This window comes from Phacochoerus africanus, chromosome X (assembly GCF_016906955.1).
Source record: "Phacochoerus africanus isolate WHEZ1 chromosome X, ROS_Pafr_v1, whole genome shotgun sequence".
In the NCBI taxonomy this organism is placed as follows: Eukaryota; Metazoa; Chordata; class Mammalia; order Artiodactyla; family Suidae; genus Phacochoerus; species Phacochoerus africanus.
Window position 1 is genome coordinate 46,181,665 of NC_062560.1, and position 15,993 is coordinate 46,197,657.

The window sequence follows — 15,993 nt, forward strand, 5'->3', positions numbered from 1 at the left end:
CGGAGCTGTAGCCACCGGCCTACACCAGAGCCACAGCCATGTGGAATCCGAGCCGTATCTTCAGCTCACACCACAGCTCATGGCAATGCCGGATCCTTCACCCACTGAGCAAGGCCAGGGATTGAACCCGCAACCTCATGGTTCCTAGTCAGATTCGTTAACCACTGTGCCACCATGGGAACTCCAGTTCTCTAAATTTCTAATCACTCACTGTTTATGATGTAACTAGAGAACAGGGCAGATAAATGGTCTGACCTCAGTGTTCTGTCTCACATTATAACAACCCTGTGACATAGGTAGGGCGGGGCTCTCATTTCATAAAGGAAATCTGATACTTAGGAGACTGTCACCAAATAAAACCTGTTAGGGGATAGAAGAGCCCTACAGTGTGATTTACCTTAACCTCTGACCTCATAGAGATAGTCTTGCTCATTTGGGAGTGAGGTAAGCTATGCACAGGTAAGTACTACCTAGAGAGAAAGCTCCCTTTGCTCCAAAATATTCACCCTTCCTCCTCCCCCCCCCCCCCCCCCCCCCCCCCCGCTCATATACACTAAAAATTAGGAATTAATATGGAGTACCAAACTCTTTTTTTTTTTTTGGTCTTTTGTCTTTTTTTTGTTGTTGTTGTTGTTGCTATTTCTTGGGTCGCTCCCACAGCATATGGAGGTTCCCAGGCTAGGGGTCAAATCGGAGCTGCAGCCACCGGTCTATGCCAGAGCCACAGCAACGTGGGATCCGAGCCGCGTCTGCAACCTACACCACAGCTCACGGCAACGCCGGATTGTTAACCCCCTGAGCAAGGGCAGGGACCGAACCCGCAACCTCATGGTTCCTAGTCGGATTCGTTAACCACTGCGCCACGACGGGAACTCCTTTTTTTTTTTTTTGTCTTTTTTCCATTTCTTGTGCCGCTCCCGTGGCATATGGAGTTTCCCAGGCTAGGGGTCCAATCGCAGCTGTAGCCTCTAGCCTATGCCAGAGCCACAGCAGTGCGGGATCCGAGCCGCGTCTGCAACCTACGCCACAGCTCACGGCAACGCCGGATCCTTCACCCACTGAGCAAGGCCAGGGACCGAACCCGCAGCCTTGTGGTTCCTAGTCGGATTCGTTAACCACTGCATCACGACGGGAACTCCCCAAACTCTTAAAACATAGCTTTTTCCCTATGAGGTTGAAAACCATCTTGAAATATATATACTTAAAAAATACAATTCCTTCCCATTTAAAGTGTATAAAGACTTTTAACAAACATGCGTTCTCTTATTTGATCCTCAAATAAGGTAGGTTATCTTTCCCATTTTGCCAACGAGCAAACAGAGGCTCCGAAATTAAGTGACTTGTCCAAGGTCACCAGCTAGTAGAGAGCTAGCTGATCCTCGATCAGTATCTGAGGATGTGTGTTATTGTCTTTATTGGAAATGTCTTAAATCAACTACTTAACATAAGGGACATTTTGTTAAGTTATTGAACTAACTTACCTGGGGCCATCCATCTTAAAAGAATGACTGGGAATTGCAAGGGGGGTGGTGGTGGTGGTGATGGTTAATCTTGGCCAGAATAGCCATACATAGGCGTAAGAGAGAAAATTCGCTTCGCTAAGCTCTTTTGCTCATTCTGAGAGTTAGACGGAAGGTCATCTTGTCTCCTCACAGCCTTGTCCCTGTCATCAATGACTGCCTCCCTTTTAGGGACTCTCTAAGCAGCAGTGAGTACTGAAATTTCCTTTTCTTGTGGTTTATTGGGGTTTATCATAGGCCTTCCCAGTTGCTTGGAGGTTCCGGTGTTTCCCTTAGAGCCCCCCCCCCCCCCAAGATGACCCCAAGACCCTGAAAAGACTGTTCACCATTGCGTATACTCATGTACCTCTTTTCCTTTTTTAGAGAGGGGAGAATTCCCAAGCAAAGAGATCTCCATCTTCACCTCAGGGGCCACTGAAAAAGAGATCAGCTTTTGAAGATCTCACCAACGTGAGTATGCTAGTCCAGGCCTCTGGGCGCGGTGTTGCATAAAAGTTAGACAGCCCCCTCCCTGAGGGATCTTTCCAGTTTACCAGACCCTGACCCTCTCTAGAATGTTGAGAGCCACTTTTACTTGGAGTCAATGACCCAGTTTCAGAAACTGCAGGGGTTCTTCTGCTGGTACATACCATCTGGGTGAATCACTAGAGCGCTCTGGAAGCTGCAGAGCGATTATCAGATACGGAATTGCAGACAAATATGAGAACTATGTATCTTGCATTTTAGATCAAGTCCAGAGATGGCTCAGCTGGCTGCCTGGGCCTTAGAGGCAAGTACTTTTGGTGGATTCATTGTAGTCTGGGGCAGTGTTGATCAATTCAGGCACTATGGGCGTTTCAGACAAGACTTTTTTTTTTTTTTTTTTTCTTTTTAGGGCCACACCCTCGGCATATGGAGCTTCCCAGGTTAGGGGTCGAATAGGAGCTGTAGGCGCTGGCCTATGCCACAGCCGCAGCCACGCCAGATCCTAGCCATGTCTGTGACCTACACCACATCTCAAGGTAATGCTGGAGTCTTAACCCACTGAGCGAGGCCTGGGATCGAACCTGTGTCCACATGGATGCTAGTCAGATTCATTTCCGCTGAGCCAAGACAGGAACTCCCCATTTTTTTTTTCTCTTGTGTAGGACTGACCTCAGCCAGCATTCTTGCCCCCTCCACCCCTGCATTAAGTTCCCGCAACATTCCAGGCATAGCAATAATCAAAAATACCCTCTGGTAATAAACATACAGATTTTGAAACCAATCTTATAGGTGAAACCATTGGCAGGAGGGAAGAGTTGGGAAGATGGGAATAACACATACACACTACTGTATATAATAGAAGATTAATGAGAACCTGCTGTTTAGCACAGGAAAATCTACTCAGTAGTTTGTAATAACCTATAGGGGACAAAAAAGAATGGATATATTTGTATGTACAACCGATTCACTTTGCTGTACACCTGAAACTAATGCACCATTGTAAATCAACTCTACTCAATAAAATTAAATTAAAAAAAAAGAAAAAAAAATGCCCTCTGGGAGTTCCCACTGTGGTACAGTGCTTTAAGGACCTGGAGTTAACCCACTGAGCGAGGCCTGGGATCGAACCTGTGTCCACATGGATGCTAGTCAGATTCATTTCCGCTGAGCCAAGATAGGAACTCCCTGTCTGCAGCAGCACAGGTTCAGTCCCTGGCCCAGCACAGTGGGTTAAGGGTCTGGCATTGTCCCACCTGTGACATAGATCACAGCTGTGGCTCGGATTCTATTCCTGGCCTGGGAATTTCCTCATGCTGCGGGTGCAGTAAATAAAGGGGAAAAAAAAATGCACCCTGATGTTCGGAACCATTGAAGACCACAGTTCCATGGTCTGGTTTTCAACTGTGGAGATCTAGAAACTCAGTTTTGACTAGAATTCTTGAGTTTGCTTCCAAGTTACTTCCCTTCTGGTATTACTAAGGTACCAGCAAAAAATTGAACTTAGTATTTAGAATGCTACGCATTGAATGTAGAATTGGGCCAAAAGTAATCTTAGGATTTGAAAATGATAATAGCCGATGCCTACGGAGTGCCTACCATGCACCAGGCACTATTCTAAGCATGTTTTCCCTGTATCCACAAAAGTCTCATACAATCCTATGAGGCAGATATTATAATTATCTCCACTTTGTAGAAAAAGTCTTGCCCAGTGTTGGTTTTGGAGTCTGTTTCATCTAGGATACAGAGAACCATGGTGAAATAGTCCTGATCTCTAAGATAGGGTTTTCTTTTATGGCTACTAGAATTCTTATATCTACTAGATAATATTCTACCTCTTTGGGCAGGATTGGAAAAGCAAGGCAGTTCTTTCCCTCTTTTACTTTTGCCTCTCCCCCACTCCATCTCCCCACTGGTCACCAGTAGTTTGTCCTCTATTGGTGAATCTGTTTCTATTTTGTTTTACACATACACACATCCATTTTTTTTTCCTTAAGATTCCACGTATAAGTGCTACCATACAGTATTTGTCTTCTGATTTGGTGGGTATTATGCTAAGTGAAATAAGTCTCGTCTAATTTCTTCTTAAATTTTTTTTATTGAAGTATAGTTGATTTACAATGTTGTGTTGATTTTTGCTGTATGGCAGAGTGACTCATACATATATCAGACACAAAAATAAATATTTCTCCATCCTTTCCAAGTTTTCGCCTTTGTATCTCTGCTCTTTAGATGCTTTTGTGGTCTCTTCCTCATGCAGCTTACAACATAGATGATTATGTCACAGCTTCCTGTGCAATCAGATTTACTATAGATTGGTTGAGAGAGAGAGAGACCTCCCACACAGACCTGTAAGGTTGGATTCATTTCCTGTCTTATGTAACCATGGATCTAGAAACTTGGCTGAGATAAGGTAGCGACACAAATCAGGAGCAGGTGCAGCCTGTCTTAGTGTAGCTTTCCTTGGCCTCCAGTTGGGAGTGCAGCGACATTGTGTGGACGAAGGCCTAACAGCATGTGAGAAACTTTCCTGCTCTCTCTCAGTCCCTTTGTTCCCCGTGAGGTTTATCGTGTATATCCTCATTCATAAAGAACAAACAAATAAGTCAAGAGCACAAACAAATAAATCAATCGGAAATATGTGCTAGGATCCTTCTGGTTCTCCAACTGAATTCAACCGCTGTTAGGGCATATACTTATCCAGGGTCGGGGGAGGGGTGGGAAGCAAGGCATCCCTGAGCAGTATTTTGGCCTCTCGCTTTTCAGAAGCTCCAAAAGCCCATTTCCCTTTTGGGTTCGGGTTCCAGTCCCCTTGCATGGCCTTTGGTGCTTTCCAGAAAGTTCCATCATGACCATGTACCTAAGCCATTCCAGGGTTGGGCATCTCCTCAGATGTCTCAGCTCATCTCTTTGAGGGGTGAGGATTCCTTTCTCTCTGAATTTTGGGGATTCCCTTTATTATGATGTGCTTCGTTCTGTCCGTGTTACTAGGTCTCCAGGTCCCCATAGCTGTGTTCTCAACGTTCACTACAGGGAGGGCCTGGCCTGCCAAAAGAGTTGATCTGTTCTAGGTAGTTAGTCTGCTGTGAGTGTTCTTTTTTTTCCCTCCCTCTCCTTTATCGTCCCATCATAGGAGGGGCTTTTGCTTTGTTTGAGTTGGTCCTAAGCCAGTGGGTCAGGAGATAAGATCTATATCCACATTTACCTAAATTATTATTATTATTATTATTTTTGCCACTTCTTGGGCTGCTCCTGCGGCATATGGAGGGTCCCAGGCTAGGGGTCGAATTGGAGCTGTAGCTGCTGGCCTACACCACAGCTCACAGCAATGCCGGATCCTTAACCCACTGAGCAAGGCCAGGGACCGAACCCGCAACCTCCTGGTTCCTAGTCGGATTTGCTAACCACTGCGCCACGACGGGAACTCCCCGACCTAAATTATTTTTGTCAGAATTTACATCTCTGGTTTCCTATTTCTTGGTGAAAGAGTTATGGGGAGATAATGATAAAGGTCCCCTTGAACTTAGATCTGAAAATATTAGTGCTTTGAACCTTCGTATATGGCGAGTAGAAAGTTTCACCCTTGGAATTAGGGTCCCTACCTTCCTCCTGCCAAGAATGCACATCTTTTCTAATTCTGAATCTCAGCTGGACACCTAGGGAGTTTGTAAAACTTTAGGTGAAGTTAAAATGAAAACTGTGTCAAGCTCTTTGAAGGGTAGACAACAACTCAAGGGCCTCAGAAAGGATTCCCTTTTGGATTGTAGTTGCTTATTATGATATGCTACAAAGGCATATTTTTTTTATATTTCATTTGGAAATGATTTCAAATTTACAGAAAGCTGCAAAAATAAAAAGTAGTACAGGTGTTCCCATCATGGCTCAGCAGAAACGAATCCGACTAGGAACCGTGAGGTTGTGGATTTGATCCCTGGCCTCGCTCAGTGGGTTGGGGATCCAGCGTTGCCGTGAGCTGTGGTGTAGGTCACAGACACGGCTCAGATCTGATGTTGCTGTGGCTCTGGTGTAGGCTGGCCGCTGTAGCTCCGATTGGACCCCTAGCCCGGGAACCTCCATATGCTGTGGGTGCAGCCCTAAAAAAACAAAACATAGCAAAAAAAGAGTACAAAGAACACACATATACCTTTTACCTAGATTCACCCATTATTAACATTTTATTCCATTTGCTTGTATACATTATGGCCCTTTACCCATAACTACATCAGTGTACATTTCCTCAGAGAAATTGTCTTATATAACCACAGTGCAGTCAACAACTCCATACATTTGCACTGATACAGTGTTTTTATGTAATCTATTGTCCATATGCCAATTTTTTTTTCAGTTTTCCTTGTAAAATCAATGTTATAAGCATTTTTTCCCCTCCAGTAAAGGATCCAGTCTAAGGTTGTTTACTTGTCATGTCTCTAGCTTTTTTTCATCTGGATCATTTCCAAAGCCTGCCTTTGTTTTTTGTTTTTTCTTTTCTTTTTTTTTTTTTTTTTTTGTCTTTCTGTCTTTTCTAGGGCCGCACCTGTGGCATGTGGAGGTTCCCAGGCTAGGGGTCTAATCAGAGCTGTAGCCTCTGGCCTACGCCAGAGCCACAGCACGCCAGATCCGAGCCGCATCTGCGACCTACACCACAGCTCAGGGCAACGCTGGATCCTTAACCTACTGAGTGAGGCCAGGGATCGAACCCACAACCTCATGGTTCCTATTTGGATTCGTTAACCACTGAGCCACGACGGGAACTTCTTTTTTTTTTTTTTAATTATGTTTTTTGAAGAATACAGCCCTGCCCCCCCCCCTTTTAGGTTAAGGATCCAGAGTTTGTCTGATGTTTCCATGTGATTAGATTGATGTTATACACACTTGGCTGCAATACTGTGCAGGTGGTGTTCTGTCCTTCTTAGAGTATCACATCTGGAGGCACATGATGTCCCTCTGCCCCTCATTGGTGAGGTTAATTTTGATCCCTCAGTCAAGATGTTGTCTGGTTTCTCCACTATGTAATAACTGTTTATTTATTTTTTCCTCTTGCGACTAATAGATGGTCTATGGGACAACCTGCTCTTCAAAATGTCCCCTAGATTTAGCATCCATTGAGGATTTTTGCCTAACCCAGTCTTTATAGAGATTTTTCCAACTTTAGCCCTTGCTTCCCATTTACCGTTCTGACCCTGGCATTCTACCACAAGCAGAGCCTTCCCTTCTTTCTTGTTTATCTATTTATTTTTGGCCATGCCCTTGGCATGTGGAAGTTCCTAGGCCAGGGATCAAACCCAAGTCACAGCAGTGAAAATACTGCGTCCCCAACCACTAGGCCTCCAGGGAACTCCCTTACCTGTTTGTTTATCATTGGTAGAGACCTATGAATTCTTATTTTTTCAGTGGTTCATGTTCATTATTGTCTTGAATTATTTTCAGGCTCAAATTGTCCCAGATTTGGCCTCTAGGGTCCCCTGTAATCTGACTACTTCGTGACATAATCTTTTAATTTTTTTTGAGTATTTTCTTTCCAGCATAACAGGATGTTCCAGGTTCATCTGGTACCTATTTTATCTCAGCCATGGAGTCAATCATTTATCTGAAGAATTCCTGTTTCTTTAAGTGGCGAATGGCATTAGAGACCAAGAGCTCAGTGCTAGCTGTGCTATTGGGGTGTCTGCTTTTTCTGCCCTTTCTCTAGGCTGAATTCTGAAAGGTCCGCATATATTTACACGTATGCATACACACATATCTGTGCATATGTGTACAAGTACATGCGTGCCTATAGTCTCAGATGTAGATAAACATATACCTATTTAAGAAGTCATGAGTCCATACAGCTCCCATTTCAGCACACAGGATTCTTTCTTGTATTCTTGTTTCTTCTACAATGAAAACCACAGTTCCCATGATCATCAATACATTTCCTTGGTACTACATCTAAAAGGGTTTTAAAATTACTTCTTCCACATCACCATAAGAAACAAACCTACTAAAAAGAGTTCCAGATTTCTTTGCCATATTCTTCAGCACTTCCCACACCCATCCTGACTGAGAATGTATGTGTTGAGGGTATATGTATATACTCTGTGTTTATGTGGCTTAGTTGTTTCTTGTATTTACTTCTGTTTCTTTCTTTTACCCTTGAGTGTGGTTATGGTATTTATTTGGAATATAATTAGAATCAGTTTGTTTCATTTCATTTATTTATTATTTTTTTTCTTTTTAGGGCCACACCGACAACATATGGAAATTCCCAGGCTAGGGGGCGCCTCAGAGCTGTAGCTGTCGGCCTATACCATAGCCACAGCCATGCCAGGTCTGAGCTGCCTCTGTAACCCACACGGCAGCTCGTGGCAACGTGAGATAGTTAACCCACTGAGCAAAGCCAGGGATTGAACCTGCATCCTCTGCTATGTCGCGTTCTTAACCCCCTGAGCCACAATGGGTTTCCCAATTTGTTTCATTTTTGAAAGCATAACTTTAAAAGTGATTTTTTTTTCCTGACATTCTTCCCAGGCCTATGATCTCTTCTACTGTTAAATAGGATTAGTCATGGTTCGAGTTTGCGGTGGTGCTCCACAGAGCCCCATGTTAAATAACTATCCCCTTGGTGAGATGGGATAGATGTATCATGGGTAGTGTTGTATTAGAGGTCTACCCCCAAAACCTAGTTCATCTTGGTGTACCCAGGCAGCAAAGCCAGTCACATAGTCGTTTTTCCCCTCTGAACATCTTACCGGGGCAAAATGGAATGTGGTGCTTACGAAACATCTTTTGGGAATCTGCCAGCCAGTTTGCCTGACCTGGAGATCAGAACCACATCCAATGTATCTTGAAATCACTTAGGGCTGCTCTTTAGCCCCTAGGTACCAAGTACTGCTATACTGCTAGCTGGCATCAAGATAAAGACCAGTATCATACTGATGGTGAGAGGTAATTTGATTGGTGTTCCTGGTAACACCCAAACAAGGTGTCCAGGGTGGGGATGTGGGTCAGGACTTTCCTATAAGAGCCACGTATTATGTAATTTGAGGGTCTCTCCATTTTCTCGCTTCCCTCTCGTGAATCCCTCCTTTTTTGTTTTTTGCAGGCTTCTCAAAGTCAACCTGCCCCGACCAAGAAGGAGGCCAATAATGAGTTCGTTAAAGATGTTTCCAAGAAGATAAACAGGAACACACCTGCCCGTGGAAACAATGAGATGAATATTAAAAGGTCAGAGGGTACTCAGATGGCATGGTCTTAGATGTAAAGGACAGGGTGTGACATCCTTTTGACCCTCTTGGGCAGAGCTGCTGAAGAATTCTAGGCTTCGTATCTCTTTCTCCCTCCACCTCCCCCAACCCCTACCTCCATGATGTGCATATTGAAAGAGCTGTTGTCACTGGGGAACTTGTCAAAAGATCTTGTGGTCATCTTTTCCCTTTCAGTAATTCAGTCCCTGATTGAGTTAGTCTGTGCTTGAGAGTGTGGAGGCAACTTAACTTTTCAGGGGATTCTCAGAAGCTGGCTGATACCTTGCCAGTCTGCTTATCTCATGAGAAGCCTTACCGGGAGGTTTGCTCCTGGTTGCTGTAGAGAAATTACTGTCTCCTTATGCCAGAAATGGGTGTTTTCCAGTGGTTAAAGAGAATCGATCACAGGTTTTGCAGGTTAGATATGAGTATTTTCATCTAGGATTGGAAAAAGGATTTACTCCTAGGAAAACTTTTACTGGCAGAAGAGTTAGAAAGTGGAGTGAGATCTTTCTACACCCTCTCCTCATTCCAGTGAGAATTACTTCTTTAGGGAAGAATAGAAAAGATTAGCTAGATAACTATAGTAGGGCTAAGCATGGCTTCCAAATGGTAAAGGAAGAAGGTTAGGGAACTCCAAAAAATCAACATGCCAGATCCACAGGACACTTTGCTAATTACCTAGCAGAAAGAAATCAAACCCAGAGATTAGCATTCAGCCCTACTCAGTTTCTTGCTGAAATGAAATTCCTTGGATTTGCATGTATATTTTGATCTTAATTCCCTGCATTATTTTCTTTTGAGTGTCTTTCTTCATTCTGACTTTAGCAAGGAAATCCTCACAAAATGTGTAAACGTTCAGAGTTCACAGTTCCAATAATAGTGTTAGAACTAATAGATAGTATCTATTGAGAGCTCACCATAATCACACATTATTTTAAGTGGGGTTTTTTTTTTGGTAACAATTTTATTGAGATGTAATTCACATCCCATACAATTCATCCATTTAAAATGTAGAGTTCAATGGTTTTTAGTATAGTCAGAGTTATGCAGCCATTACCACAATGAATTTTAGAACATTTTTCATCAACCACAGAAGAAACCCTGTACCTTTAGCTGTCACCTCTCAATTCTCACATCTTCCATACTTCCAGGCAACCAGAGATAGACCTGTTTCTATCTCTATAGATTTACCTATTCTGGACATTTCATAGAAGTGGAGTTATACAATGTGTGGTCTTATGTGTCTGGTTTCTGTCACTTAGCTAATGTTTTCAAGGTTCACCCATGTTTTAGCAGGTATCAGTTCTTCATTCCTTTTTATTGCCAAATAATATTCCATTGTATGGATGTACCATAATTTATTTATCCATTCATCAGTTGATGAACATTTGAATTATTTCTACCTTTTGGTTATTGTGAATAGTGCTGCCATGAACATTAGTGTAAAACTTTTTGCTTGAATGCCTGTGTTTAATTCTTCTTCATGTGTAACTAGGAATGTAATTGCTTGTTCATACAGTGATTCTATGTTGGACTCATTGAGGAACTGCCAAACTGTATTCTACAGAGTTTGCACTATCTTACATTCCTGCTAGCAATGGATGAGGAGGTCAAATTTTTCACATCCTGCTTGCTTGCTTGCTTGCTTGCTTGCTTGCTTTCTTTCTTTCTTTCTTTCTTTCTTTCTTTCTTTCTTTCTTTCTTTCTTTCTTTCCTTTCTTTTCTTTCTTTTCTTTCTTTTCTTTCTTTTCTTTCTTTTCTTTCTTTCTTTCTCTTTCCTTCTTAGTGGCCATTCTAGTGAGTGTGAGATGGTATCTCATTGTGGTTTAGTTTTGTAGTTCTCTGATGACTAATGATTTGGGCATCTTTCGTGTGCTTATCAGCCACTTGCATATCTTCTTTGGAGGAATGTCTATTCAGATCCTGTGCTCATTTGAAATAGTTGGTTATTGATCTCTTCATTATTGAGTTGGTGGAGTTCGTTGTATAGTCTGGTTACAAGTCCCTAATCAGATATATGATTAGCAAATATTTTCAGGCATTCTGTGGGTTGTCTTTTCATTTTATTCTTGATGTCCCTTGAAGCACAAACATTTTTAATTTTAATGACATCCAATTTATTTTTTCATTTGTTGTTTATACTTTTGGTGTCATATCTAAGAAACCATTACCAATCCAGGGTTATGAACATTTACTTTTTTTTTTTTTTTTGTCTTTTGCCTTTTTGTCCTTTTTTGGTGCTGCATCCATGGCATATGGAGGTTCCCAGGCTAGGGGTCCAATCTGAGCTGTAGCTGCCGGCCTATGCCACTGCCACAGCAATGCCAGATCTGAGCCGTGTCTGCAACCTATACCACAGCTCACAGTAATGCCAGATCCTTAACCCACTGAGTGAGGCCAAGGATCAAACCTGCAACCTCATGGTTCCTAGTTGGATTCGTTTCTGCTGTGCCACAATGGGAACTCCAATGAACATTTACTTTTAAGACTTTCTAGTTTTAAAGTTTTAGCTCTTAGATTGTTGATTTGTTTTGTTTGTGTTTTTTTAAGGCCACACGTGCCCTATATGGAAATTCCCAGGATAAGGGTCAAATCAGAGCTGCAGCTGCCGGCCTACACCACAGCCATAGCAACACAGGATCTGAGCCACATTTTCGACCTACACTCCAGCTCATGGCAACTCCGAATCCTTAACCCACTGAGTGAGGCCAGGGACCAAACCTGTGTCCTCATGGATACTAGTTGATTTTGTTACCACTGAGCCACAACAGGAATTCCTGTTGATTTGTTTTGAATTAATTTTTGTTGTTGGTGTGTGTTAGGGGTCTAACTTCATTGTTTTGCATTGTAAATATCCAGATTTTCCAGCACCATTTTTTTGAAGAGACTAATCTTGCACCCTTGTTGAAAATCAATTGACTGTAAATTCAAGTTTATTTCTGAACTCTCAATTTTATTCCATTGATCTACATGTCTTTCATTATGCCAGTACCATACTATCTTGATTATTGTTTCTCTGTGGTGTGTTTTGAAATTGGGAAGTGTGATTCCTCCATCTTTGTTCCTCTTTTTCAAGATTGATTTGGCTCTTCTGGGTTCCTTGCGATTCCACATAAATTTTAGAATGAGCTTGTTAATTTCTATTAATAAACCAGTTGGCATTCTTATAGAAGTTGCGTTGAACCTGTAAATCAATTTGGGGAGTATTACCATCTTAATAATACTAAGTCTTCCAATCCATAATTATGGGATGGCTTTCCATTTATTTAGATGTGTAATTTCTTTTGACATTTTCAATAGTTTTCAGAGTGTAAATTTTTCATTTCTTTTGTTAAATTTTTTGTAAGCATTTTATTCTTGTTGCTGTTGTAAATGGAATCGTTTTCATAATTTCATTTTCATATTGTTCATTGCAAGGATGTAGAAATACATGTGATTTTGTATATTGGTCTTGAATCATGGAATTTTGCTGAATTTATTTATTAGTTCTAATAGTGTTCATGTGGCTTCCTTAGGATTTTCTATATGTAAGATTATGTCATCTGCTGACACAGATAGTTTTACTTGTTCTTTTTCAATCTGGATGCCTTTATTTTCTTAACTAATTGTTCTGGCAAGAACCTCTAGTTCTATTTTGAATAAAAGTACTAAGAGTTGGTCATCCTTACCCTCCAAGGATTGGATGACCAACTTATTCTGGTTTTCCTAGGACTTGCCCAGATGTAACAATGAAAGTTTTGCATCTCAGGAACTCTTTCAGTCCTAGACAAACAAGGAAAGTTGATCACTCTATTGAGGAAGCCTACTCTGATTACCCAATCTTTGGAAATCATAGACACTACATACCTATTTCCTGAACTAATATTTCTTAAGAGATGGATTTGGAGAGGCAGGCAGGAGCAAGATCACCAGGGTCTTAGGGACCATAGCAAAGAGTTTGGATTTTAGAACTGAACCTCTCTGTTCTTTTAATAAAGCATCAGCAATCAGTTATTCACTACCATATGACAAATGTTCCACTCCCCCCCCAAAAAAAGAGTTGGACGTCCTTTTGTTCTCCCTGATCTTAGGAGAAAGCATTAGTCTTTTACTTTTAGCTATGATGTTAGCTTTGGGTTTTTCATAGATGCTCTTTCAGAGTTGAGGTATCTCCTTTCTAGTCCTACTTTGCTGAGTGCTTTTATCATGAAAGGGTATTGGATTTTGTCAAATGACATTTCTGGATCTATTAAGATGATCAGTTAGCTTTTGTTTATTATTTCATTAATGTATGATATATGAATTGATTTTCAGATTTTAAACTAATTTTACATTCCTTGGATAAATCCTACTTGGTCATGGTTTATAATCCTTTTATATGCTTCTGGATTTGGTTTGCTACTATTTCGTGGAGGATTTTTTTTTTTTATTTTCCCACTGTACAGCAAGGGGATCAAGTTATCCTTACATGTATACATTACAGTTACATTTTTTTCCCCACCCTTTGTTCTGTTGCAACATGAGTAGCTAGACAAATTCTCAATGCTACTCAGGAGGATCTCCTTGTAAATCTATTCTAAGTTGTGTCTGATAAGCCCAAGCTCCTGATCCCTCCCACTCCCTCCCCCTCCCATCAGGCAGCCACAAGTCTTTTCTCCAAGTCCATGATTTTCTTTTCTGAGGAGATGTTCATTTGTGCTGGATATTAGATTCCAGTTATAAGTGATATCATATGGTATTTGTCTTTGTCTTTCTGGCTCATTTCACTCAGTATGAGATTCTCCAGTTCCATCCATGTTGCTGCAAATGGCACTGTGTCATTCTTTTTTATGGCTGAGTAGTATTCCATTGTGTATATATACCACCTCTTCCGAATCTCTGTGGATGGACATTTGGGTTGTTTCCATGTCCTGGCTATTGTGAATAGTGCTGCAATGAACATGGGGTGCATGTGTCTCTTTTAAGTAGAGTTTTGTCTGGATAGATGCCCAAGAGTGGGATTGCGGGGTCATATGGAAGTTCTGTGTATAGATTTCTAAGGTATCTCCAAACTGTTCTCCATAGTGGCTGTACCAGTTGACATTCCCACCAACAGTGCAGGAGGGTTCCCTTTTCTCCACCCTGCCCCCAGGATCTGTTATTTGTGGATTTATTAATGATGGCCATTCTGACTGGTGTGAGGTGATATCTCATGGTAGTTTTGATTTGCATTTCTCTTATAATAATCAACGATGTTGAGCATTTTTTCATGTGTTTGCTGGCCATCTGTATCTCTTCTTTGGAGAAATGTCTATTCAGGTCTTTTGCCCATTTTTCCATGGGTTGATTGGCTTTTTTGCTGTTGGGTTGTATAAGTTGTTTATATATTCTAGAGATTAAGCCCTTGTCAGTTGCATCATTTGAAACGATTTTCTCCCATTCTGAAAGTTGTCTTTTTGTTTTCTTTTGGGTTTCCTTTGCTGTGCAAAAGCTTTTCAGTTTGATGAGGTCCCATGGGTTTATTTTTGCTCTAATTTCTATTGCTTTGGGAGACTGACCTGAGAACATATTCATGATGTTGATGTCAGAGAGTGTTTTGCCTATGTTTTCTTCTAGGAGTATGATGGTGTCCTGTCGTATATTTAAGTCTTTCAGCCATTTGGAGTTTATTTTTGTGCATGGTGTAAGGGTGTGTTCTAGTTTCTTTGCTTTGCATGCAGCTGTCCAGGTTTCCCAGCAATGCTTGCTGAATAGACTTTCTTTTTCCCATTTTATGTTCTTGCCTCCCTTGTCAAAGATTAATTGACCATAGGTGTCAGGGTTTATTTCTGGGTTTGTGGAGGATTTTTGCATCCATATTTGTAATATATATTAGACTAGGATTTTCTTGTGATATCTTTGTTTTTGGCATCAGAAAAATATTGGTCTCACATTATAACTTTGGACATATTCTTACCTCTTCCTGAGTTCATGAAGTATTGGTATTAATTCTTGTTTAAATTTTTAGTAGAATTCAGTAGTGAAGACATCTGTGCCTAGATTTTTCTTTGTGGATAGTTTTTGATTATTAATTCAGTGTCTTTACTTGTTTATAGGTCTGTCCAGATTTCCTATTTTCTTTTCTATTTTTTTTCTATTTCCTTTTTGAGTCTTTAGGTCATTTGTATATTCATAGGAATTTGTCCACTTTATCTAAATTATCTGATTTATTGGTATGCAATTGTTTCTAACAATTATTTGTTTTAAGTGTTTTTATGCATATTAATCAAATATTTACAGTAGCCTCTATAGGAGGTAATATTATTATTTACAGGTGAAAAAAAAAGTGAAACATAGAACATTAACTTGCCCAAGGTCATCCAGCCAATAAGTGGAAGAGCCAGGGTTTGGATCCAGGCAGTCTAGATCCAGAATGCCTGATCTTTATCATAACTAGACTATCTAAAGACTAATTCTAGTTCTCATTAGGAGGGACATGGAACCCATCTGGTCAGATGGAATTTTTTGAGGCACTTCATTTTATTTGTTTATTTATGTAGTCTATGCCCATGGCATGCAGAAGTTCTGGGGCCAGGGATCCAACCTACGTCATAGCAGTGACAATGCTGGGTCCTTAACCCACTAAACCACCAGGAAACTCCAACAATTCAGTGTTTTTTTTTAAAATTCATTCATTTCAAAAGGTCTAATTAAACCACATCCTTTAAAGACAACACAGTGTTTTTCTCTAATTTCTGCATTCCAAAAGTTCAATTACATCCACAAAAAAGTTCCTAGTATTAAATAGGAATCTGAAGAGACATAAGTGAAATATTCTACAAAAGTTT

At 41.0% G+C, this 15,993-nt stretch overlaps 1 protein-coding gene across 2 annotated transcripts in view; it reads left to right on the forward strand.

The window, feature by feature from the left end:
* The window catches only part of CCNB3 (cyclin B3), a 65,456-nt gene that overhangs the window by 5,862 nt on the left and 43,601 nt on the right, over positions 1-15,993 (forward strand). For both annotated transcript variants that reach the window (XM_047765579.1, XM_047765582.1), the window contains exons 3-4: positions 1,884-1,970; positions 9,064-9,185. In XM_047765579.1, coding sequence (XP_047621535.1) covers positions 1,884-1,970; positions 9,064-9,185 — 209 coding nt within the window. The remainder of the gene's footprint in view (positions 1-1,883; positions 1,971-9,063; positions 9,186-15,993) is intronic.